Source organism: Oreochromis niloticus, linkage group LG4 (genome assembly GCF_001858045.2).
Source record: "Oreochromis niloticus isolate F11D_XX linkage group LG4, O_niloticus_UMD_NMBU, whole genome shotgun sequence".
In the NCBI taxonomy this organism is placed as follows: domain Eukaryota; kingdom Metazoa; phylum Chordata; class Actinopteri; order Cichliformes; family Cichlidae; genus Oreochromis; species Oreochromis niloticus.
The window spans coordinates 11,981,223-12,004,009 of record NC_031969.2 but is presented as its reverse complement, the minus strand read 5'-3'; the positions used below and the strand labels follow the sequence as shown (position 1 = coordinate 12,004,009).

Genomic DNA, 22,787 nt, shown 5'->3' with positions numbered 1-22,787 from the left:
TGTCACAGGCACTGGTCCATTTTAGTTCTTTTCAGCTAAGATGAGATATAAGTTCTGGATCAAAAACAAGTCAGAAAATGAAGATTAACATCAACATTTTAAAACTCATGGCTTTGTTCCTTTACTTCTTTCTTTTATATCTAATTACAACATGCAGTTCCCACATAGTCCACCAGAGGGCCACCACCTGCACTTTGTGATTAAAGTGTGTAGCAGATAAGGACTTGTATTGAGTTGTACTAAGCTAATCTAACAGCTACTTTTGGAAACTTGAAGGATGCACAGATATAGCAAACAAAGACAGTGTAGATAGTAATGGAAAAACAATACACTTATACATGTAGGGAGTAGCACCTGATAGCGTTCTGTTCTCTGCCTTGTGATTGGTGGAGGAATTCTGAAAGGAAGTTAGGTGTGTGTGTTTTAGTGTTAGTCCACACAGCCTTGTAGGACTCAGTTCTTTTCTTTCTGTTCTGCTCTTTCCTTTCAACTGGTTGTAGCAAAGGGTTGGATGTAACAGCATCAGTGTCACTAAGAACGATTAATCTAACAATGGGAAAAAAGGCTGTCATCAGTGAAGACATGTGACCAGGGGTGGTGCCAGCGTTCTGTTTTTGGACCGGCCTTGTAATTACACAAATAAATGTGTTTAATAGGATACTATCATTTTGATTTATTACAAGCAGATATTCTATGGTATAAATTAAGAATACAGGACCTTATATATCAATGATCATATCTGGATTAATTTTCCAGACACAGAGATTCAAAGTGTAATTAAATCATCTTATTCAAATGACACACACACACACACACTCCGAATTGTTTTCTTTTCCTTTTTATAATTTTTTACAGAATATCATTAAGTTTATTTTTTTTAATTACTTTGACATGTATGGAACTTTTAGCATCATCTAGGTTAGAAACATTGCTACTTGAAGTGGACATACAAGCGTATTTCTTTTAATCAAATTAAAAACCTTCATACAAATATTCTGATAGTTGTAAGTGCTGAATTAAAAGCGTTATAAATTTATAAGTGTTTTAAATATTCACGATCTCCATCTACAAGAGAGTGTGAACATTCCTCCATAAGATTCAACTTTAGCTTCCTTAGATACCTTTTTTAAAATTGTTGAACAGGACCGGATTGATCATAACGTAAAACACAAGAGTAGGTAAAATAACACAGCCATAAATTGCAAAACAATCTATTACTTTATTTTATCTGTGGCTTCTTGGTGGCTACAGTTCAGCTCAACCCCAGCAACCACATCCAGTTTTAACAGGTAACAAAACCGTAGAATGACTGTGTCGATTGCTTTGAAGAGTCTTTGGTCTGGTTTTCATCTGCTCTGTGTCAAGACTAAAAAGAAAAGATTGTATGTCTGTCCTAATTAGGAAAGGGATTGATGTAAGTGTGTGGGACTAATGTTTTTATTGTTAAATGGTAACTGTGTGACAGTGCACTTCAGGGCATGTTACGAAGTAATGCAAAAGTAATAAAACAAGCAGAGTAACAAATCACTTTCTCTGGGCAGTAACATACTGCATTATGTTCAAGATGGGTAATGAGTAAATGCATTTTTTTGAGTACTCCACCAATGTAGATGTGACCTTTTCTAGAAGAAGAAATACCAACACAAACACAGCAGAGTTCTGTAACGTCTGTAAAGTCTGTTTTTATTAGAGAAATAATGTTATCATAGAGCTAATAGTAGTAAATAATAGAACAATAGAGCATGCTCATCATCCGGGGGGGGGGGGGGGGGGGGTTACTTTTGCATTGTAGTTTGCAATATAATGAATGAATACATTCAAATAGTCTGAACAAAAGGCTTAACTATATTTACAGCGCGCCACTGTACAGCATGTAAGCTTGTTTTTGCCTTGCCTGAGTGACATATATGCAAATATGACATTAATCCGGTATGCTTTGTGTATCAGTTTACTGAGCAATGACTCATGAAACTGGAGATGAGCAAATATACTTATTTCTGCACCCTTTTATCGTTCAATGTGTAATTTACTGCCGCTGTGATTTATTCAGAAATCGTGCAATCCCGTTATGCATATAACATGCAATAAATTCTATGTACAAACCTTCATTTTAACATTATGCATCCAAAATTTTCTGAGTATAATGATAACTGTTTCAAAGTGCATGGGGTGTGCTGTAACTTGCCAGAGCAAAAAAACAACAAAAAAAACCAGAAGCTCGGACAACACAATCACTCCCAGTCTGTTTCCTAATAATCTGATAGAAATCATTGATGTTTGGCTTTGTCATCCATAGAAACAAGCTGCATTTACCCCTATCACCTTTCTCTGTCAGTTTGAGAAAATGCCAGTTTTTTACCGGGTGAACATAGGACACAGACAAAGGTAACAGGAGGCTATTTCTTATTTCTACGGGGCCATATCAGCCCTGGCGATCATCATTTACAGCATTGCCTCTTCTCAACGTGCAGCACTCTGTTGCAGCGTGGGCAGGTGTGGTAAGCATCCTTGAATCTCTTCATGAAGAACGGAATCAGGCAGCAGCACAGGACTAACCTGCAACACACACACAGAAGGTCGCGCTATCATACACCAGATCAGATCATCCTTTATTACATTTTTACATTCATATACAGACATGAAAAGAAAGAAAGTTTCCACTTCATCCTTTGAAGTGTGCTGTATGCAGTGTATTTACAAAAGATAAAACCGATAAAAATCAAGTAACAGAGGTGAACGAAGAAGATCTGTGTTTAAAAGGCTTGGGGCACTAAAAAGAAGCTGACTGATTAAAAACCACTCACCCACAGCAAATGAAGAGTAAACACATGAGCCAGGCGTACGTCCCCGCCTTGTAGGTGACATTGGTCATAACCTGTTGCTGGCAGGAAGAGCAGGTCGTCATGCCGGGTTCAGTCCCCAGTCCCACGTCGTAGCTTACATATTTTTTTTTGCCTTCTCCAGAGTCAAAACCTGAACCCACGCCTCCCCCTCCGCCGGTGTACACTGAGAGAGGACAGGAAACACGCAAAAAAATTTTTAACAACAATATTTTTACCTTAAATCTTCTAAAAAGTGTGAGAATCAGGTGTGAGAAGAATACCTGGCGTGACAGAGGCAGACGACTCCTGTGTCTGCATGGGGGGTGGGGTGAAAGGAGTGTGGGGGTGGTAAACTCTCACGCCATCACCTTGACTTTCTACTGGACCATATGAAGAGGAAAAGGGAAAGAATCAAGCTGGTGAGGAGACGACGATGATGATCATGAATATTGACTGAGCATGTGTGAGCTGTGGGCTTACCTGGTATGATGTAGGGAGGGGGTTCCTTTTTTCCGTCTGCACTCATTTTGCTGCAAAGAAACAAAAAGGACTGTAATGAAGGGTGCGGTCAGGGCCAAATACCTGAGATCTCTGCTGTGATACTGCTTTCCCATTTGCTCTCAAACACTCGAGACAAAGGCAATGTTGATTTGTGCCACCAGAGGGTACCAAAGACTTGGCGATTGAACTGAAACATCTGCCGGTTCGGTCACCATGAAAATGTCTCTCATTCCTGTCTGACACATATTTAGCCCTTCATTGTAGGGACCTTTCATGTGGGAAACGCCTAGGTGCGTCTGAGTGTCAGTTGGACTGTTTCAGGTGTGGCCGCTCACAGAAACTTTCTGACCTCTTTCTAAAAGAAAATCCTTGGAATCGGATTAGTGCTTTGTTTCCCCATTTCATGTATAATATCAGGCTACTAGAGAAATCATATTACTGACTTACAAGCAACATAAACCCAAAGATATTTGTTTAATTAATTCATAATTCATTTGTTTGTATGGCTGAAGTGTTACTCGTAAGACATTTCACGTGCACAACTTTCTATATCTACTTGATAAAAGTATATGTATCATATGTGATAAACGTATATATGTAGTAGCAGTAGTAAATAATATAACAGTGGAATCTGCTGCTTGGAGAATTAGACTGTATACACTGAGATGACACTGAAAATCAGACTTTAACACTTTCAAAAACAGATGTTGAGACTGACGAACTTTGAGTAAAGTCTTTCTAATGTTACAACAAAATGCTCCCAGAGCCTCTCAACCTTTTGGCTACATGTGAAGCAGGTGCCACACCTTCATTCAAAGGCTCATGCCTAAAAGTCATGAAATCCAATGCTGGTGCTGATATTTAAAGTATTAGATCGCATGGGATACGTGGATGCTGGGTGCCAGGTGTGACATAACCTTTCTGTGATTATTTATATATGTCATGAGCATGTAGAGCACATGCTACATAATCATCTCCAATATACACTGCTGGTATCCAAAAAGTGCTTTTGGTATCTCCGGGGACGAGTGTCGGCTGCGACGATAAGACAAGCCAGAGGAAGTGGAGATAAATGATAAGATAAACTAAGAGAATGTGAACATAGATTGAGTAAAAGTCAAAATCAGAGCTGAATATCTGCCCTAAAGCGTCACTGTCCTATCAGTCGTTCCACAGTTACTACTATATCAATCTAAAGCTCAGAGATGGGATGTGAAAAATCATTGGATGTTACGTCATTTAAACGTAATCTATATTCTTATGACAGAAGGCCAAAAATGAGAAGCTGCATGGCTGACAGTATAAAAAAATGTCTGTTTGTTTCCTGTGTTATCTGGACACCTTTCCCCCTGGAAGAGCATGCTGTATTTTAAATGTGTCCATATACAGCTGTCAGATGTACTTTGTAGATATGGATGTTTGTCTGTAAAATCTAATCCACTGTACAGAGTCAATCCTAAACCGAACACATTCATTTATTCACTCTGTTACATCCTCACTGTGCTTCTGAAGCTCCAGCAGTGTGAGAAAGGCCCTTTGACAGACAGAAGTCATGTGACTGGTTTGATGGAGGCTCGCGGTGCTTAAAATATCCTCGTCCATTCCTCTCTGCGTTGAGCTCTTTTCCTTTTGTCTCGCTTTTCTCGTTTCTCTCTTTCCACACAGACATGCACAATAACTGGGCGCTACCATGACTAAGCATTCAAACAGTCTTGTTTCCCTCACAACATTTGCAGGACACTACCCTAACCTTAAACAGAGACGTCACCCTTAAATGTAATGATTTACATCACTGGGTCTTGCTTAATGTCTCCACCTGCTACAGCAGTCTGGGTGAGTCCGATTCAGAACCTGTCACCGGATTCACAGAAGCTGATCGACTGCTTTATCGTTGTGTCACACACAGACATTGAGAACCTGTATACGCCCATATGATGGTGCAGGAATGCGACTGAGCTGCATGCTTCCCTCTGTGGGTGTGCCAGCCAAAACTTTTACAACACCCTCTGAAAATGGTCGCGAGAGAGCAGGAGTTTTGTTACCCGTTTTTTTTGTTGTTGTTGCAGAAATACAATATGTTTGATGACTGTTAACGAGGAGCACTAACTTTATCTAATGAGCTGCATTTTCTCTTGCTGGATCTCTGTGCTTGGAATAGCCTGTGAGACATTAACTGGATAAAGTTGGGTGATCTGTAAAGAGTTTTTTTTCCCTTCACATGAGGAGCATTTAGCATGGGATGTTTTCTCTTTCCAAATAATGCTTGGATACATGCCACATTCTGCCTGCAGGCTTTGGGTTGGTGGCTGATGGTGCATTGATAAAAAAGGCCTAATTCATCCATAGTTTGAAAACAAGAACAATGTGATTCAAATTGTTCCAAATCAAGTGAGAAATATGCATTATGTTAAGTTACATTTGTGTAAAATAAAGATCAGAATGACTGAGAAAGATATGATCTAAAAGGCCTAAATGTGACACCATCTGGCTGGTGATCAAAAAAGTAAGTGGGTGTGGCTTTTTCTTTTTTTTCTTTTTAGATGCACCTGCCACAGAGCAGAGATTTTTAAAAACCTTAGTCCATGAAATTCAGAGGCTACCAAGCAAAACAATGAATGACCTCAGCTTGGACAGCATACTGATTCTTGAGCTTCATTATTATTTCAGACAGCAAGAAATCAAAGTCGTGGAAATGAACCAGGTGGAGTTTTAGGTAAATATGCAGTGCAGTGCTTGGGCCTATGATGAGTTCAGTGAAACTGAATAAGATGCGGAACAAAACCTTTCGTTACAGATGAGTTAACACCCTGCTGCAGGTGTGGCTTCACCGAGACTCCGGTGCCGGTCAAACCTGTGTCTCCGTGTGAGAGAGGGAGGGAACTTTTTCCATTTTCTTCCATGATGCATTTTAGTATTCAGCTGATGAATCAGTGGGCAGTTTAAATCTGGAAATCCCCAGATTAACCAATCATCACCTTCTGTCACCATGATTTTCAGTCTGACTTTTGATAATCAGCCAAAACAATCACAGAAAAATCCCCCAAAACAAAGACTCACCCTAACTCTGCTGCTCATGTTCTTTGAAAGTAAAATACTTGGATATAGAACAAATGTTTATATTTATTTGACAACAACATGAAGGAACTTTTTCACTATGTCCACATGCATGTCCTTTCACTGTATTCAAAATGCAATATTTCACATTGTTTACATGTCAGTCATCGCAACTGCTGCAAAGACCGTCCTCACTCTCACTCTGGATCAGTTACTTATGATTTTTCAAGACCCAGCTAAGACCCAGCTGAATTACATCAAGAAATCTAAAACGTAACACCTGCAATATTCCTCATGAAGATGATTTGAATCCTACACCAGACCTCGTCTTTGTCAAATATGCAAAGTTATAGGCTAATTCAATATCCCTGCAGGTCCAGAAAGTAAGTCACTCTAAATCCTGAATTAAAGTGTTTAGAGTGAAGCCTTTTTGTAAAGGTGCAGCGTAACACACCTTTATAGCTGCATTTTGCTGCACAGCTCTTTAACGTAACTGCATAAAAGTCAAGAAAACATTAGCAGATTAGCACAAACATGAGCAGTGTATTCTGTGTATTCTGCTCCCTTGTGTGATTTATCCAATGTTTTAATTTAAATCATGCGATATTTGATTTCCAGTTGGTCTCTTTTGTGCGAGATAACTCACTTTAAATTCACCTGTTGTCGTGTCCTTTTACGTCTTCAGTTTTCAGTCCTTTGAATCCTTCCCATTAAAATATCCAAACCTGATTCTCCACTCCGACAGTTCATTGTTCTCTTCCTATAACACACAAGCGTCTGGCAGACTTACCTTGCCGGTGGTGTTGCAGTCAAAATGCAGAGATGAGCTTGAGTTGTTGCTGATGCAGTGTCCAGACAGATTCTGGTTAAGATCTCCACCTGTCCCTCTACCTGTAGGTGAACCTCGCCCAACACACAAAAAGCTCCACCTCCACCATTTCAGCCATGAACATGCTATGACAGTGAGTCACTCCATGGTTTTGATTGTAGCTTTCAAAGGCTGAACAGGTCGTCATCTTTGAAATGTTCTTTGTTTCTGTAAGATCATTGAGGGAGTGTGTGTGTGTGTGTGTGTGTGTGTGTGTGCGTGTCACTTTAGTCAGAATAACCTGTTTCCCTGCAAGGCAGACTGAGCTGAAAAATTGTTTTTGTCCTGGAATTTGATCCGATGGCCATCAACAAACTCTAAGTGACACATATTACAAGAATTTAGAGAATACTAAAAATGAGTATCAAAAGAAACCCTGAGAGAGTTTACAGACTTTATTTCACCAATATCACCGAATCGTTAATATCTGACAACGGTGGAGCCTCTACGCTCTCATAGGGCAAGAGGCAGGGTTTTTATGCTGGACTAACATTTTAATTCAGCTTTTTATCTCATGTGCTTTTTATCATTCATATTCACACACTGATGGGTGTATAGAAGGCAATTTCGGGCTCTTGTCCAAGGAGATTATAACATACAGACTCACATAGGTTCACACCGGTGACCTTCCCTTGGTACTCACTCTCCATCCAGGTGGGCTGTGACCATAAAAAACAATCTAGCCTGGCCTAAGGCTGCGGTAAGGAACATTTCTAGGATTCTTTTGAGAGGACCAGTCAGTGGGGCTCATGGGAAATGAAAAAAATTAAACACCAAAGATTTGGGAGCTTGTTGGTCTGAAGGATTCAGGTATATGGTAATATGAAATCGCAATCTTCACAGGAGGAAGCAACCCAGCAAGTATTCCTCAGAGAAAAAACCCAAGGGCCACATATCAGACATGTTAAAAATGCTGAAGTTCATGAAAGTACATTTAGAAAGACTGAAAAGACTGAACAAGTATGACTTGTTTGGAAGAGTTCCCAGAAGAAAGCCTCTGCTTTTTAAAAAGAACATGACAAGCTGTGAGGCACAGTGGTAGAGGTTAAAGATTTCAGCTTGCTTTGCAGATACAGGACCTGGGCACCTTCTGCTCATTGAGTCGACCATGATGCCAAACTGTATGCCAACTTACTCTAGAGTCAAATATGGGACCTTCTGTCCGACAGCTACAGGTTAGCTGAAACTGGATCATGCCACGGGACAGTGATCCCAAGCACAGCAGCAAATCTACAACAGAACAGCTGAAAAACAAAAAAGTGTCAAGAAGTTGCAACTACCCGGTCAACCCAGACCTCAGCCTGGCTGAAAGGCTGTGGGATAAACTAATAGTGACGTCACCGTAGCTCATACAGTGCATAACTGAAGTTTGAGACTGGGAGACATTGGAACAAAGAGGATGCAGTCTAGTTACTGTTGCAAATATGTTTTATGGTATCGAGTGGTAGAAGTAAAGTCACCTCAGACCCTCCTTTTATCCATGCACTTGGGCTGGAGGCCTTGGAGCTCAATGGTGAAAGTTATGTAGTGATGTCAGTGTGATTGTGGTCGTTTGCAGCAACATATTAACCCTGTAAAGCCTGAGTTTCCGGACAAATTTACACACATGATCTGCATATAACTTCACAAATATGATACAATTGGTGTTAAGGAAGACTTTATCCCAGTAAGGCCTTGTGGAGCTGGTATGCTTGATACTGAAGAGAGTAAAACTTGAAATACTGTATACAAAGACAGCAAATGTGAAGCCTAAGATAGCTATCCACGGATAAATGTCATATAAATTTAAATGATCTAAGATCGAGTGTATTAAATTTCAGATTTGTAGGCTTACTAAGTTGAGTATATTCAGGAATTCCAAACTACAAAAAATTCTTTAAATTAAAAGTTAAAAACATACATCAGTCTCAAATAAATACATTAAATACAAGGCTACAACTACCTCTAATGAAAGATTATACTTTACTCTCATTGCTGGATGGATGATCCAGTAACGTTTTTCTCCACCCCAACCATCAAACAATTTCTGGAACTTTCTGGAACCACTTCATTCCAGCTCTGCAGAGGAATGCACTCCAGCTATGAACTTTATGTTTTTTTCTTTTTAAATGGTACACAATCGATGTGAAGTATTGCCAGAATCATTCCCAGCATTCACCCTGAAAAGCTTTCACATGGCATTTATTCTTGTGCTATACTGTATGTAAATATTATCTACTTTGATATTATCTTCCAACTCTTCACACATGTGTAGTGTTACAACTGTTACTCTTTAGATAAAAATGGAATTTTGTTGTTCTTAAATATATAAACCTGAAAAGATTAAAGAAAAACTCCAACCCTCCAGCTCAGCTGCTTGTTGTTTTTAGCAGGCAACATAAGGGGATGAATGATGGGGTGTTGAGAGGTTTCCCAATAAAAATAAATAAAAAATTTCCCTCACTTCAGTGACTCACAGCAAATGTAGTATTTTTTTTCTCCCCCTGCGAGCTTTTTGTGTAATGTGGGATAAAACCTGAGAACTGCCTCTTTTTCTTTTTCTTATGTTGACATCATTGAATTTCAGCTCACAAGATGTTCTTAAAGATTTGATTTTTTTTTACAAAGCACCTTAGAGCAGTCCAGTTTAACCACATTTCTGTGTTTGTCACTGGATTGCAGAGTACACCTGGGGATTCAGTGACATGCCTGAATGCACCTTACATGTCTGTGGGGTGAAATTTACAGATTCTTTCCCAACTCAGAGCCCATTTCAACAGGGTCGACCCCGCTGACCTTTCATCACTGTAGACTAATGAAGCACATATTCCAAATGTTACAATTAGGTCAAGGTAGAACATGTTGAAATATTTCAGTTCTGAAGCTTGGGAAGATGAATTATAAGGGGAACACTGATAACACCTGGGATTGAGAGGAAGATGAGGATAATCTGCAGAATAAAGAAAATCCTGGGTTGCAATGCAATATCAGAATTTTCATTAAAACTATTACATATATTTATTTGGGTTTGTTTATCCCAGTCGTTTGGAACGTCAGTTGTACAGGTGTACAGGTGTGTCTAAATTATGACAAGTGGGTGAAGTAATTGTACGTGTATGAGTGTTTCGATGGGCCAGATGAGCGACATTCCAGAGAACAGACCAATCCCCAGAGAGTGTGACATTCCTTGTAAAGAATGGGTTTCCAACATAATTTGTGTTTATTGCCCTGTTTTATATAAACTGACTGCAGGAAATGCCCGGGCAGGTGTTCATGCAATTTGATACTTTATCATCTTTAACACAATGTTAAAGATGATAATGATGATAATGGTAACAGCCCATTTTGCAAATCCAGTTTTTCTAACTGAAGACTACAGTGAACAAAGGGAAGTAAACTCTGTCAGTTAGAGCTGATTAAAATTAGTATGACCTAGTATTGTAGTATTACTCACAAAATTGGTCATCTAAAGTGAAAACAATCTAAAGTGGGTTTGAGATGTAAATCTGTTAGTATCAGAAAGCTTAGATGTGCTGATAAAGAAAACAAGGCTATCAAGGCTTTAGCCTTTAGCTTTCAGTCTTAAGTAGACCTATAGGCCTAATAATCAGGGATCTAACTAATGGGAAATTCAGAACAGGATATGAATCACAGAGTAGGAAATAATTATTTGAACTCCTGCTGAACTTGTAAGTTTGCTCACTTATAGAAAAATAATTACAGTCTCTTGTTTTTATTGTTGTTCAATTTTAATGGAGGGAGACAGAATTTTAGCCAAAAATTAAGAAAAAAAAAACATTACACAAAAGTTAAACTGATAAACTGATTTTCATATGATTGAGTGAAATAAGTATTTGATCCCTTATAACCCAGACAGAATTTTGCCTCCCACAGATGGGTTGTCTGCCCATGAGGCACAAAGATTCCATCCATCCATTCATCCATCACCAAGGAGTTTCCAGACCAGCCGAGAGATATAATCTCTCCAGCGTATGTTGGGTCTGCCCTGGGGCTTCCTCCCAGTGGCACATGCCTGAAACACCTCACCCAGGAGGAATCAATCAATCATAAAGTACATCAATCCACAGAATCGGTTTCTTTCATTCCACCTCTCCACCACCACCGGCAAGGCCAAAAAGCTGTCAAAGGACATCAGGGATAAAACTATACCTGCTCAAGTCTAGAATACAAGACCATCAGCAAGAAGATTGGTGCGATTATTCGGAAATGGAATGAATCTAAAATGACCATCAATTGCACTCTCAATCAAACTCAATCCAAGATCTTTTTCATGAGGTAAGGATGATCATGAGAAAGGTGGTGGATGATCCCAAACCTTCCAAAACTACACAGAAGGAGCACCACTGGTAACAGTGATCCAATGCCAAAGATCCAATGCTCAAAATAGCACATGTACAGGCCTGACTTATGTTTGCCAATAAACATATATATGACTGAGAGAAGGTTGGGAGAAAGTACTGTGGTGAGATGAAAGCAAATCAAACTCTGACAGCAACTTGACCATGTTTGGAGGAAATGCTGAGTATTACCCCAAGTAAACTCCTTACCTCAACACTGAAGATGGATCTGGATGGGTCCATGACAAAACCTAACATATACTGCCAAGGCAACAAGTAAAGTAGCTAAAGAAAAAGCACATTAAGGTTTTGGTCCTCAGACCTCAATCTGAAACAGCCCATTATAGCCCAGTATGTTACCAGTGATGAAACTTCAAATTGTCAAGTGGCAGCCAAGAAAAAGAATTAGTTTCTGTAAAGAGGAGTGAGCAAAAATCCCTCATGGGATGTGTGCAAACTTGATCAACTATAAGAAACATCTTACCACACCTAACCAAAAAGGGTATTTGAGGATCAAGTATTAATTTCACTCAGTGACATGCAAATAAATTTATAACTTTTATATAATGAGTGTTTTTTTTTTTCATTTTTGGTTGATATTCTTTCTCTCCCCAGAAATATTAAACTACCAGAAAATGTAGAGACTGTTGATTTCTTTGTAAGTCAGCAAACTTAAAAATTCAGCAGGGGATCAAATAAATTGGCAAACAGAGAACTAGCAAAACTGGAAATACAAATAATAAACTGAAAACAACAATAACCTGAACTAGCGAACAGACAGACCACACAGCAAGATGAGGGTAGATCAAAACACCGACAAACTGAAACACAGGGGTTAAATACACAGAGGGAGCAATCAGTTACAGGAGGGAAACACAGCTGGGGCAAATCAGGCCTAACGAGACAGGGGAAGCAAAACCAGATACATTAACATAAGACATGGACCTTCAAAATAAAACAGGAAACATAACACAGACTGAACTTACAGACAGACTCACAGGCAGGCACTACAACAGAGGGAACAGAGACGTGGGACCAGGGCAGACACAGACACCGACTGGACACGGGGATACAGCAGACAGAGGAGACAGCAACTAAGGATTACACAGAGACATAAACCATAAGAAAGAAATCTAACAAAGAAACCAAAGACTAGAAATGATAAATAATATAATAAACTCAAAACCTTGGGTCAACGACCCAGGCATCCTAACAGTTTGAAAAGGTGCAGCTTTTACTTTGAAGGTAAATGATCCCTGTTTCCAGTTTGCGTTGCATGTTTTATAGCTGGTATTTGCAGTAAAGTCACTACAACCAAATACAACTGTGGCAATCTGCTAGCAACCAAAGCAATCCCAAGGAAGCCTTTTCCAATCGATTGGGGAATACACGTTTTTCCCTAGCGACTGGTGGTTGCCAGGAAAATCGCTGACTGGTCTCTAGACCTGTGTAACCGAGGCTTGGCCATCAACCTCCAATAACCACACGCCAACCAGACAGGGAATTGAAATTCCTCCATTATTACTGGTGGTTCACAGTGCCTGAGGTGACAAAATATTAGAAAAAGTTCAACCTCAGTATCCACGGATCAGCCACAGCATTTATCATGTGGATAAATGCTGTGGCTGCATTTTATCTGTGGATCAGGTTTGCTCGAGGGTATGTTCGATGTGATGAAGACCTTTGCTTATAATAAAGAAGATGTTCAGTGGGATCATGTTTTTATTTCTTAGAGTTAAGAGCTGATGTTTCAGACCTACAGTACACACTGGTGCAACAAGAAAGCATGAGATACTTTTGCAGGGCTACAAAAATGTTTATTAATAATTCATTTTGTGTTCATTTTTCCCAAAAAACAGTTCATATAATGCAAAATATGGATAATAAAGAAATCTATTACAGAATTGTTTTACGTTAAATAATGTGATAGAAACGCCTCAGCTGCAGGCAAGAAAAAGCCGTCGAACAGGCCAGTCACCTTGAGGAACTTGTACCCTTTTGTGGTTTGTGTGTGTGTGTTAAGACTTTAGTATTACTGTAACTATTTCTTCCAGGAATGCTCATCTAACAAGCTCATCTGTTGGTTCTGGTGTTGAATCAGGGTCATCAGAGTGGCATCCTCCATCCACCTTCTGTGTGCCATCTCTTATCAATCTGTCTATAAGTGATTTAATTACAATCTATACGTAAAAAATGAGATCAATAGATTCGTACCATTCAACACAACAGCTTCCACAAAGCTTTTCTTTGATTTTATAAGGATTAAACCGTATGTGTCACCTAATTGGACTCGCATTGGAAAAAACAATACTTCATTTATTAAACACACCCGTAGCTTTCTTCGCAAATGTGGGTGTTGAACGGCTCTAAACATCCCTACAGAATCGCACACTGTGTCACACACGTGTGTCGAGGTGTCCCTTCCACTCCCAAGCATTCTTTGATCGCTTGTCACGGCCGCTAAAGTTAGGCAGTTAAGATGCTTTGACAACCTTCACGGAAGCATCCGGTTGGTCCCATTTCACCCTGCAGCATGACAAGAAGAACAAGAAGCCCTGTGACCTACGGTGTACTACTCTTAGAGTTTGGGTCCTAACACAGTGAGGTCAATGTGAGATTTCATGAGGAGACACTGAGACAGCTTCCACAGAAGAGGTTCACGCTTAACTCTGAGTGCCTTAGACTTTTGTAAAGCATCGTGTGTGTTTGTTTCTGTGATGTTACTAAACAACTGGGAGGATGTGGTGACACCGGACGGTGAGTCAGACCCAAACCTTGAACACTGACAGCGCCCTGCGGCATGTGACCCGGCCTCCTGAGTCACATTGAGCCAGCTGGCATCGTTTTCTGCCCTCAGCTGACAGTCCACTTTTTCACTGCTTTGATTAATGAGCTTTCATGCACATGCTCCCACTTATTATTATTACTTTAAGCCTTTTCTGGAGCTCTATAAATGCCAACAGACTGTGTGTGTGATTTCAAGAATGATTCTTCCACTAACAAAATAATTTTTTAAGGTGGAGTTCCTGCCCTATGTTTCCCTATGTCTCTGCACCACACCTGCCACTGCTGCACTAAACCAGGTGGCAGTGTGCTCTTCTTCTTTGCCAGACATTCTGCCGATCAACTTTTTTGGGGGGCTAAAAGGCTACCTACATGGCCTTTTAGCCAAAATGTGTTCAAATAAATAAAATGTTTACATCAGGAATATCAAATTCATTTTACATCGCCGGCCAACTTTGACCTCAAGTGGGTTGGACCTCTTAAACTCGCTGTTCATACCAATGTAAAGAAATATAACTGCACATTTAATCCCTCAGATATTTTTAATAAGAAAACAGAAGGGCATCTTCAACAGTATGTCTAAATTATTCCAGTGATAAGACAAATATTGCTGTCAACAGTACTCTTTGGGCTGAAATTGTAAGAAATACATTTGTAAAATGACAGAAAAAGCACATCAGACTGTCCCGTAATTAAAAAACAGGTTTTTGTTCATTTGTAGAAAATTGTGGTTCTTTCTGGTAAATGTTTCTGTGGACCTACTGCTGTGCTTTCCCTCCGGTCACTTCCTGGTAAATGTTTCTGTGGACCTACTGCTGTGCTTTCCCTCCGGTCACTTCCTGGTAAATGTTTCTGTGGACCTACTGCTGTGCTTTCCCTCCGGCCACTTCCTCAGAGAGGTTTAGTTTAAAGCTTTGTTTGCTCATTGTTTCAGTAGTTTCGTCTCTGTGTATCATACAGTAGCGCTTCCAAGCTGTGCTGGAAGTCTGACATATATAAATCTACAAACTAACAATCAGAGGTATATTATTTGTAATTTGTAATTATTCTAGACTAGTGTATAAAAATTATTACCACAATTAGATGAAAAAAGATGATTAGATGATAAAGTAATCATATGATAAAATGTAGCTGTTAAAATTGTCAGTTATGTGTAAATCACTTTGCTCTGACCTTTAATGAAGGTCCTAAATGGAAACCTTCTACTTGAGCTGGTGATAACTATTTTTAGCTAGTTGAAATCAGTCTTTAATGATGGTTAAGTTTGATTGAAGCTCTGAGATCATTTTTCTAAGAGCCCCATGCCTGCTCTATAAGTACATCATGTGAATGAGACTGATGCAGGCCTCAGCTGGACTGCTTGATGGTGAACGTGCGTCCCGTCCTGAAGTAGTTCTCTATTTCCTCCAGCGAGCGCTTGCGAGTCTCTGGGATGCACACAGCGTTGAAGAGCAGAGAGACGACGCACACCACCGTGAAAAGCAGGTAGGGCGCATACAGGCCGTACGTGTCCACTAAGTGTGTGAAGCCGTGCGTGAGCCCGAAGGCCGTCAGCCAGCTGACGGTGACACACACACCAGAAGCTTTACCCCTGGCAGCCAGTGGAAGCACCTCTGACATTAGCAGCCATGTGATTGGGCCCCATCCCAGGGCGTATCCTAGGAGACAATCAACAATGTGATGACAAAGCTAACAGCCCACATTAAAGAAGATGACATCATGAGACAATGAAAGCAGCAGACGCCCTTTGTCAGGCACAGTCACAGCACAGTGACGGCATATTTTAGGATGTTCAGATTGGGACATTTCTTTACGGTGTGATTAATGATGTCTGAAAACAAAATCCCCGAAGGGAAGAAGCACAGTACAGCATGCTAACATCAAATGCTACAACATGTAAATCATTGGTGGTTTTCTCAGCTGAGCAGGTGTGACAACATATTTGTCCAACATATTTTTATGAGGATATAATGTTGAGATGTCATAGGCTGTTAATGAGGCTCCAAGAGCTAAATATAACAGAGCTGATGATTTAACACCTCTGATGTAATTTACATAAAGCACATGCCTGACAGGTTACTAAGTTTCTCCTCTACAAACAATCAAAGTATATATGTATTTGTTTAAATGCTAACTTAATTGTTTATGGCGTTTGTTACCAAGCAGTAATCTCTGCTGCTGAAAAATAAAGCTGACACTTAAGTGTGAAAACTTGCAGTTCCTTAAATGACCACTTGAGGCTGACACTAGAAAAACAACGACATAAAAACCCCAAACTGCTCAAGTCCATCTTTGATATACAGTCATTGGCGTCGCCATAGCAAATTCTAGCCTAAACCAATTTCAACCATATTGGCAGAACTGATTTTTCAGGTACTTTCAGCGTATAATCTTACAGATAATATGACTTTCTGCATGGTCGAGTTTTTAACACTTAGCAGGAGTCTATGTTGTGTGACGCACTAAAATACTTTATGGATGCAGCTTGCAAACCAAGGTTTTTAGCCTTCTGGTAAGTTAAAATTTTGTCCAAGTCATTCTCTAACTAATGTTATGACAATCTATCCCTTACTCGTCAGCCTGTTATAATCAGAACCACTGAGAAGAACCATGTGGTCAGTAAGCCATAGATCACAAGTGTACCAAGTGTCATACTTGTCCATCCAAGAGCTGCTGAGCTGTTTACTAAAGCAGGAGACTCACAGCTTCCACCTTGGCACCCCTCACTACCACGTCACTGACAGAAACAAATAATCAAATATCTGCTGCTTTCACAACTCACCAAATATAAACACCACGGTGCAAATGATCGGCAAGATGCTCCCTGCAGTTTGGGCATTGCTCATAAAAGTGCTTCCATAGTCATTATGGGAGGTGTAGTCCAGAGCGGTGTGGTTTGGAGGAGCAGGGCCAGGAGGGCAAGGTGTGGTGTGAGAAACCATGGTGAGAGTCAGAGAGGACAAAAACATCAGCATGCTCGATGTGTACAGCAGAGCCTTGCGTCCTGCTTTGTCCATCAGAAAAGCTGCCACAGCAATAGAGCCGAGGCGCACCAAACCCACGATGGCAGCATCATACCTGGCAGATACAGAAACACAGATATGGAGTTTAAAGACAAACTCGATGTGTTTCGTGATTATTCTTGAGTTTCAAAGTCAATTTAAATGATTAAATAGATGTATCATTTGTGTTATTATCATTAAAAATACTTTATTTAAAGCACAAAAGGCTAAAAACAATAAAATCCACATGGGAAATAAACCACCAACCTGGGCGGCAGGGGGACGTTGCTCTTTTTAAAGATGGGCTCCAGGTAAACCAGGATTGGTGTGATGCCTGTCATCTGCTGCAGGAAACGCATCCCCACTGAGATCAGAATTGGCTTGTAGTAGGATGGTGTTCCCAGCTGAGACCATGTGATTTTGGGCTGTGTGTCTATGCTGTGCTGCATTAATGGAGTTACAACAAATGTGTTAACGTCTATGAACCCTGTAGGATGTATACTGAGGTGCCTCATATTCATCTCCAATGAAACCCGGTATATCAACGTCTTGCCTATTTACCTGTATGGCAAGGAGCTCAGTCTGGACATCATACTGATTTCCCCTGAGCCAGCGGAGCACCCGCTCAGCATGCTGCTGCCGGCCCAGTGAGAGGAGCCTTCTGGGGGAGGAGGGCATGAACGCCAGCAGCACAACCATCAACACAGCTGGCACCTCTCCTGCCACAGCCAGCCACCTCCATGGCACCACCAGACCTGTCCATTGTATACAAAAAAAAAAGAGAGGCAGTTTCTTTTGTAAGATACGCCACTTAAAACATCGCAACATGGTTTTATATGAGAATACATTTTAAAGCAAGAAAAGTAAGATGCACAACCAATTTTAGCAAAGACAGCTAACTATGTATAAAGCTGGCATAACTGGGTATTTATGCACCAGCACTGGTTGTTCGTACCAAGAGCGTAGAGCGCCAGGGCCCCAACTACAGCTGTGATCTGAGGGCAGGAGCCAAGAGCTCCTCTCACTTTATGGTGGGAGATCTCTGAGACGTAAACCTGCAAACACACATAATATTACAGTTGCATAAAGTCAACTAGTAAAAATTCAGAGATGAATCAAAAGATGCCAGTAGTGTCCCCAAAAAGCAACTCAGCTACACTGAGATGACTCACAAAGACGGTACAAGCACACTTGCTAAATAAGTTATTCAGCATAAAAGGAATTCTGGAATTCATGTAAAGTTTACATGTAATTTGTGTTACGTAAAATGTAAAATATTCAGTGAAATTTGCTTGACTGATATACATTCAGATTATATCAAGTGCATAAAGTTTAAGTGTTTAATTAAATATATAAGAGAAGAGAAGATGCCCTTACCATTATAATAGTTATGTATAGTTTCTTTAGCATGTGGATTCTCAAAGTTGTTTTAGCTCATGCATCCATGCTCTGTGGGTTTTGGGTGACATTCAGTCCTCCATTTTTTTAACTTAACAATATTTCCAGCTTTAGAGGACACTAGATTTTTCCTTCCTGACAAACCCGGTTGCTCTGATTATGCACATTTACTTAAAGCTCACTTGTCTTTTCAGTTCTGCACTTGTTACAAAAGTAACCAATAGTGTAGCTTATCACATTAATGAGGGACATGTTAGACAAACTATGTTCATGCTTTCTCACACATGACTTATTCATTTTATTAAGAAGTGACTATCTATTTAGTTTTAATGCAATCTGTTTAAAACTGGATAAATTAACTGCAATCTCTTAATGCTTTTCTGGGAACACTGAACAGTTTTGTCAATATTTTTATAGGATGCTGAAGTCAGGTATCCATATAGGTATCAGGGACTCAGACAATACAAAAAATTATAAATAGTTTTTTTAAGCTTATATAACCATGGTTACCTACAGGAATGGATGCTGCAGTCATCCCCGCGGCAACGCCAGTTAGGAAACGGCCCACCTGCAGCATGTACAAGTTTATAGCTCCTCCCATCAGCATGTACCTGAGACACACATACACAGTTTGTTCATTCAAAACAAATAATCTACAGTGTAATATTTATGAAACACATCAGCAGATGCAGCTTTGCAGAGCTAAACAACGGTGCCAAGACAAGAAAAAGACTCCAAATAAGGCATAATTTTTCAGCCTCTCTCATTTAACATGCTGACTGAAGCCTGTCTGAGGTTTAGCTCTTGGGGTTTTTGCGGTTTCTCTGAGCAGTGGAGTTAATCTGCTGAGACATTCACTCCTGGGATGGTTGTGGCATTGCGTTCTTCTTCTTCTGCTTTCATAGAGGTGATCCAATCTGATATTTATCAACAATCAAGTCCATTTGATTTATTCATTTTTAGTAACAGTGTACTTAGTTTTTCACACAGTGGTACATGCTATTAAACACACCAGAAATTGAGGTCTAAGAGTAATGATGTTGTGTTTCCCAGTTTAGTGCATTATGTGCTATCAGCCAGTGGTATTTTAGGTTTTCAAATGTTTAAAGTTGCATCAAAGTACTGAATTTAGAAATAGATGCTCTGCTTACACAATATGCTTACACAATATTACCTGTTATAATATATGCTGTAATCTCCCTCCTGTTTTGTAAAAAAATCCTCCTGCTTGTTATTTATTCCTGCTGTCATACTACTTATATTTTGTTCCTGCACAGTTTGTGTGGAGCACTCACAATTTTGTTGTATTTGTACAATGGCAAAAGAGCATTTCTATTTTTTCTATTCTATTCTATGCAAATCTATCTGTTAAAAGTGTTAAAGAGGGCTGCATGTTGTGTATGCTGTGAGTGAGACCAACCCGAGAGTTGAGGGCAACGCCGACATCATTATACTCAGCTTTCGTCCAATCATGTCGTTGAGCAGTATGGCCCCTAGCCCCCCGGCTGCAGCACCCAGGGAGTAGATAGATCCGAACCAGGCGGCCTGCTCGGTGTTCATCCTGAGCCGAGGGTCGGCGTCGGGACTCTGGAAATTTGGCAGCACGGGAGACGGGTAGACGAGGGAGTAACCAGAGTTGAAGTTCCCCAGGACCGCTGCAAATGCAGCCAGGTACAGTCCAGAGTTTCTAATCTAAGACAAAGAGGTGTGGACTCGTTCAAACACGAGATCAACTGCACATATAGAGTTGAAACTGATCTGAATGTTGTGATTCAATGATAGGTGTGAAAGTGTCCAAGAGGTTTGTGATCTCAAATAAATTAAAAATCAGCATGCTGTCCAGAGAGTAGATACAAGGTTCTAATAATAATAAAATAATATAATATTAATATAAATAATAATGAATAATGAAAATATGTCTAATATTTAAAAACTATATTTGCTTGGTTGATGTTTTGAGTTTCGCAGATAAACGAAGGATCAGATTATTGCTTGCATGACTGGTGACAGTTATTCTACTGACAGTAGAATAAATAAAAAGCAGTATTGTGGAAACTATTTTAGATTGAGCATCTCACAAAATACAGATGGAAGGAGTTTAGATACAGGAAAACAAACCTATGTGAAGCAATTTGGTTAATTAAAAGTCACATACCAGTAAGACATGCAACTCAGCTGGATTTATTGGGAGGAAAAAAGTGGCCACATGAAAAAAAAATGGTTGAAAAGCAGGAAATGAAAGCTTTGGTATTCAGTTATCATCAATCAGGCCCCTGCCTTACAAAAATGGGACACTGAGCCAAACCCATCTTTCTGCACCTGCATTTCTGCACCTGCTCTATTCAAGTGTGCAATCATGTTTGCATTAGCCGTGCCTGTCTTTGAAGGAGCAGGGACCATGACAGAAAAGGCAAGTGGGAAGTGTTGAAAGGAGTTAACTTACAGAAGAAAAGTCACGCACAGATTTTTGTATTTTCTGTAGTTAAATGTGCAAAAATAGCAAAAAGTAATCAAACCAGTTGAACAAATGCATTAAAATTATCAGGCGATTACTTAGTTAAGGAAAGTTCTGTGGTGTTTTCCAAAAGTGGAAAAAAAAAAGGCGAACAAGAAACTCTGGATTCACCCGTAATAGAAATACATTCTTGAGTAATCAGTTAAGAAAGTGACAAAAAGCAAGTTGTCTTGAGTTCACAAACTTCTTGACTTCTGTTTCAATTTCCAGCTGAGGTCATCCTAAAATGCAACACTGCAGTCAGGCTAAGCTAAACTATGAGCGGTTTGCTTTGAATGGAGAAATCAACATTTCAGCAATGAGCAAATCAAAGTCAGAGGATGGGATGTTTGTGTTTATCAATGAAGGTTAAATCAGTATAGTAATAGGTGGGATTTCTTTCACAAAGGGCAAAGTTTTCATTTATCATCTGAGTTTACTTTACTATCAAACAAAGAAAGATTTGGACTGTTAACCATCAGGCTGCAGATAAACATCTCCATTCAGCTGCTGCACTGAACGGTTATTTCATTCACATCATTTGTATAAACTCAGAGTTTAAAACAGCTCAACAACCACACTATAAACACATCTGACCAGTTCACAACTAGAAATGAGTTAGACTGTAAACAAAGCGATGTAGCCATGATCTTATTTCTGCATTAAATCTTTTAAGCTTATGGGATTTTAAATGACCAGTGAGCTCAGACCTTGGATTCCGAAGATGTTGATCTTCTTTGCAGCAGTGGAGTCACTTCATCCATGTTTGCTTTATGGGAGGTTTTTATAACCAGACTCAAGATTCTCACCGTTGACGATCCTCTGCACGAAAGAAACTGAAGTTGTTGTTTTAAAAAAAAAAAAGATACAAAAATCCACAAAAGCACCGTGTGATAAAAAGTTGTCACAGTGAGCCAAAACACACTGCAGAGCTTCCAACAAAGGACGGAAAGAACAACTAAAAAAGAAAAAAGGAGACAAACAGGCTGAATAAAAGTACAGCCCAGTTTGTTTAAAAAGGAGTACGGCACAGCATCTAGTCTGATCAAAGTATTATCTCGATCTTCTGGTGGACAATGAGCCGTGTAGGGCTTTCCAGGGTGAGACAATATAATGACAAAGGCACTGACGTTGCACACTGACTTGTGGGAGGTCAGAATGAAAGCGAAAGTAAAACCTCTGTTTGCACTAGACTTTCACATGTGGAAAACAATGTAACTTTTGATGGAACACTTCACTTTAACATGAGCGTGTTTTTAAAGTAGCATATTGGCATCAAAGACTCTCCATGTTCAGCACTACAGATTGAGAGCACTACAGAGTGTTGCACCTGAGTCATAAGCATTAAAGCAGAAGGGAGGGCTCTGCAAAGGCATTCCTGGATTGGGTCATTTGCACAAAAAGCAGAAGAAGAAGAGAGCCAGATCCCCTCCGGCAGAAGCAAGGGGGAAGAAGAAAGTACAAGCTGCTTCTCCCTCAGCCCACACATCATGAGTTTTACAGCCACATACACAGGCAAGTTCACAC

At 39.9% G+C, this 22,787-nt stretch overlaps 2 protein-coding genes across 3 annotated transcripts; both read right to left on the bottom strand.

Moving 5' to 3' along the window:
- Positions 1–1,199: 1,199 nt before the first annotated feature.
- litafd (LITAF domain containing) lies at positions 1,200–7,281 on the bottom strand. The gene is made up of 5 exons (XM_025906849.1): positions 7,168–7,281; positions 3,303–3,352; positions 3,104–3,199; positions 2,805–3,006; positions 1,200–2,556 (listed from the first exon to the last, which is right to left on the bottom strand). The coding sequence occupies exons 2-5, from the start codon at positions 3,346–3,348 to the stop codon at positions 2,439–2,441; spliced, it is 462 nt and encodes a 153-aa protein (XP_025762634.1). The 5' UTR covers positions 3,349–3,352; positions 7,168–7,281; the 3' UTR covers positions 1,200–2,438.
- Positions 7,282–14,889: 7,608 nt separating this feature from the next.
- On the bottom strand, positions 14,890–22,582 carry slc2a6 (solute carrier family 2 member 6). 2 transcript variants are annotated; one of them, XR_003219924.1, is made up of 9 exons: positions 21,971–22,582; positions 20,187–20,458; positions 19,281–19,377; positions 18,324–18,423; positions 17,930–18,123; positions 17,636–17,811; positions 17,149–17,444; positions 15,227–16,024; positions 14,890–15,175 (listed from the first exon to the last, which is right to left on the bottom strand). XR_003219924.1 is itself a non-coding variant. In XM_013277392.3 (8 exons), exons 1-8 carry the CDS (start codon positions 22,022–22,024, stop codon positions 15,714–15,716), a joined length of 1,500 nt encoding a protein of 499 aa, XP_013132846.1. In that variant the 5' UTR covers positions 22,025–22,582; the 3' UTR covers positions 14,890–15,713. The 2 variants fall into 2 exon arrangements, 1 of the variants encoding a protein (XP_013132846.1); XM_013277392.3 differs by having other exon boundaries at positions 14,890–16,024.
- Positions 22,583–22,787: the final 205 nt, after the last annotated feature.

What these genes read in the sequence shown, in the direction of transcription:
- litafd (XM_025906849.1), bottom strand. Translation starts at nt 3,348, where the DNA reads ATGAGTGCAGACGGAAAAAAGGAACCCCCTCCCTACATCATACCAG. An exon ending in CCCTCCCTACATCATACCAG is followed by an intron (nt 3,200 to 3,302) that starts GTAAGCCCACAG and finishes ATGGTCCAGTAG; the next exon opens with AAAGTCAAGGTGATGGCGTG. An exon ending in GTCTGCCTCTGTCACGCCAG is followed by an intron (nt 3,007 to 3,103) that starts GTATTCTTCTCA and finishes GTCCTCTCTCAG; the next exon opens with TGTACACCGGCGGAGGGGGA.
- slc2a6 (XM_013277392.3), bottom strand. Translation starts at nt 22,024, where the DNA reads ATGGATGAAGTGACTCCACTGCTGCAAAGAAGATCAACATCTTCGGAA. An exon ending in CAACATCTTCGGAATCCAAG is followed by an intron (nt 20,459 to 21,970) that starts GTCTGAGCTCAC and finishes TCTTTGTCTTAG; the next exon opens with ATTAGAAACTCTGGACTGTA. An exon ending in TGACTGCAGCATCCATTCCT is followed by an intron (nt 18,424 to 19,280) that starts GTAGGTAACCAT and finishes GTGTGTTTGCAG; the next exon opens with GTTTACGTCTCAGAGATCTC.